General features: G+C 40.5%; 1 protein-coding gene across 1 annotated transcript; it reads right to left on the reverse strand.

Annotated features, from left to right (window-relative positions):
* Positions 1 to 2,053: 2,053 nt before the first annotated feature.
* On the reverse strand, positions 2,054 to 2,500 carry LOC149186102 (uncharacterized). The gene has a single exon (XM_089409229.1). The coding sequence runs from the start codon at positions 2,498 to 2,500 to the stop codon at positions 2,054 to 2,056; it is 447 nt and encodes a 148-aa protein (XP_089265355.1).
* Between the last annotated feature and the right edge of the window lie 1,062 nt (positions 2,501 to 3,562).

The following is a 3,562-nucleotide window of genomic DNA, read 5'->3' on the forward strand; positions in this document are numbered from 1 at the left end:
CCTTGTTTGTTGTTGATGAATGCAATATTGTTGTGCATTCTTCTTTGGATGGCCGATCTATGGAAGAATTTTTTATTCTTCTTCCCTTCCTTGAGCCACCAGATTCTGGACTTTTGTCACCACAGGATTTCTTCTTGCTGCCTACAAGCCTAAATTTTAGTCCAAAGGTTTTGCTCCTGATGCGCCTGCTCTTTTGTCGTACCCTCCAAAATGATAGTCTGTTGAAGAGAGATTATTTGTTGTTCCAACTTTTTTCGATTCTCGAAAATGTTGCCAAACTGAGTGCGGTTCCAAACTTTGAGAACTTGTTTCAGGTTTTTTATTTTCTGTTGGAATTGGAATGTTTTGGCTCCTTTAGGTGGGATAAAGGATTGCCAGGCCTCACTAACCACTGTTTTGAAGTTAGGATTTGAGAACCGGAAGGCTTCAAATCGAAAAGGTCTGTTGCATCTTGTACCTGGTCGTGACCATTGTAACATAATGGGCCAGTGATGGGATCCTCCTTGGGGCAATATGGAAGCATGAAAGTCCCCTTCCAGGTGTATGGCATTATCCGAGATGAGGAACCGATCTAGCCTGGAAGCAATATGTTGAGTACCCCTCCGCTTATTGGTCCAGGTATATACACCATTCGAGGTCTGAATATCCATTAATTGGTTACTTTGAATAAATTCTTTGAAGCTGCTGCTATCACCTTCTAACCTTGATCAGCCGCCGTGCTTCTCCTCCAGTGACGTTATGATGTTGAAATCGCCACCACCAATCCAGAGGGGTAATTGTCTATTGGAATTTAGAATGGTGAGAGTATCCAATAGTTCCAGTTTTTGAGATAAATTTTGTGGAAAATATACATTTGAGAGATGCTCGTGAATGTTTGTTCCTATGAGATGGAAGGACGCTTGAATGAGGAAATGGGTAGCATGAAAGTCTTGAAGAGTTATAACCTGCGGTTTCAACATAATTGTCAGTCCTCCGGAAGCCCCAGAGGCATCTACTGAAATTGAGCAGCTGCCTGACCAGACCTTATTAAGGGTTCTTTCTATAGCAGTATTATTACTTTTCGTTTCTTGAAGAAAAAATGGTGATGGTTTTTCTTGCTGGATCAAGTTTTTTAACATTCTATGTTTTGAGGGGCTATTGAGCCCTCTAACATTCCAAGAGATGAGCTTCATGAGGAACCGTGGGGTTTGGGTTTGTAGAACTTTTTCAACTTAGGGAATCGCTCGGATTCCATAAGTATTTCTCCTATGATGATGGTCCTTTGCAAATTTGTTTTGCGCCCTCTTTTTTTCATTTCTTTTAGAATTTTTTTTCCATCCCAGGGGATACTTGCTTGTATTCCTAGACATTTATTGTGTTGAACTTTGGTGAGAACTCCTTCCAGCATGTTGATTTTCCATGGGGGTATTGTATTGTATTCTTTCTGCTTGCATGTTGTTTCCAACTTGAGGATGTCCAGACCATCCAAGCTAACATTCTTTGGATCCTCATCCATTATTGTGGGAGTATTCTGATCTTCCATGTATGTGTTGTCATGCAGACTAAGAGCTAGAGCAACATCTAGCTCCATTGAAGAAGACTGCTGGCCTGACTCTGCAACAGTTTTCTCCGAGGTAGAGGGATTTAGGCCAGTATCTGGAACAGGTTTCTCCGAGTCAGAGGATATTAGTAAGCTGGAGGGATTGGAGGCGGAGGATGGCCGAGAAGCTTTGATAATCTGGGAGGATGAGTGTGGGGAGGGGATCACCTGAGGATCAGAGCTTTGATTCTCTGGGGGATCTTGAGAGGAGAGTAAAATGAATCTGTTCTAGGACTCATGCTTTTTGGGGCTTTCTGGGGTTGCAGGACTTTTCTTTGCATGCCTCCAGCGATTAGGGACTTTAATGAATCCTTCAGAGTCTTTGCTAGATTCATTAGTAGAGGTTTTCGGCTGGGAATTCAGAGGACAATCCCAGAAGAGATGGTCATGTTCATGGCATTTCCGACAACGAAAAGGGATATGCTCATAGTCTAATGGTTGGATCCATTCAAAATCATCATGAAAGAGACTTACCTAGTCTGCAAGAGCTTTGGTCAAGTGCATCTGGACACAGATCCTCGCATATGAGGTGTATCGACGGGTTTTGGTTTCCTCAGCAACTTTGATGAAGACCCCCAATTTGTTGCCGATGTCCGCTAGAGTTTCCTCTTTCCAGTATTCCACAGGACGGGAGTACATACGTATCCATACTGGAGCCCAACTGAAATCTTCCTTATCTGGGTTAAACCTAGCTTTCCAGTGACGAAGGTATAGACCTGAGGGGTTAAAGAAGTACGGGCTGCCTTCAAATATGCGAGATTTGTCTTCCACGCAGTGGAAAATGGCCGTGAAGAAGCCTTTGGGGCCCATCTGTAGAGTGACTTGTCCTTTGGGCTTCCATTTTGAAGTTATCTCGCCCTGCAGAGCCTTTTCAGTTGGCCAAAATCCTAGGAATTTGCCTATGAGTGCGTGGTCCTGCATAAATTGGATTTCACTGTTGATTCGATGACTGGAGGTCGACTTTCATTGATTCTGCTGCTTTCGGGATGCATGTTTCCGAGGTCGCCTTTGGCTGTGACGTTGGAGACTTTTGGTTCACGCCTTTGTCTTTGTCATCCGCTTCACGTGCTGCTGAGGGGTCAGCCTCACTGTTGACAGGTTTGAATCCCTGATCTGTTTCTGGGAAACTGCCAGGAGGGGGCAGAGGTGCTGCAAGCTTTAAAATGTCAGAGGCGGAAGTGTTGAAAGGAGGGGGGGCGGATCCCGCCCTCCCAAGGGCGCATCCATGGGAAATAGATCAGTAGGTGCGTTGTGGCGCGAGCTTTGAAAACCAAAAGTATGCAGGGATTAGGGTTTTCTCGTTCTGAGCAGTGCGCGACATTCGCAGAGCCGGAGCCGCTTCATAATACTCGTTGAATGTTTATATTCTTTTCATATTAAATAACAATAAAATAATAAATAGATTATTACATATCAATAGCCAGGTTAAGATATTTTAAAATACTTTTTACAAAAGAAGTATTACTCAATTCCTTCATCAAAGGTCGACTAATATATATAAAAAATTATATTTAGAATAAAAAATTATAAAATAAATAGAAAAATATATATATAAAAATTATATTTGGAAGAGAAATTATAAAATAAATAGAAATTTAAAAAATTGTGATATTGTGTTATTGTCTATTTCTTATTGTGTTTGTGTGTATATATGTAATTAAGGTAAGAGACACAATTTACATTTAATATTAGAGAGGTTCACAATTCCTTCCATAATTAACTTAGAGTTGAAATGTGTCCTTAAAAAGAAATCACTAAATAAAAGTAATGTCTACTATAATTAATAACAAAAATAAATATACATCCCCGGTGAGTTTATAGATTAATGACATTACAAGGGATATGTGAATTAAATATACTTGACATGTTGTATTTAAAAAAAATATATTTAGTATTAGGGGTTTCTGCAGTGCATTATATTAGATATCATGTTTTTGGGATTCAACTACATTCAGCAAGTCATTCAAAAACCATGAGAAATTA

Source organism: Pinus tabuliformis, chromosome 3_1 (genome assembly GCF_031772625.1).
Source record: "Pinus tabuliformis cultivar Carrire ecotype Pingquan chromosome 3_1, CPIR1, whole genome shotgun sequence".
Taxonomy (NCBI): domain Eukaryota; kingdom Viridiplantae; phylum Streptophyta; class Pinopsida; order Pinales; family Pinaceae; genus Pinus; species Pinus tabuliformis.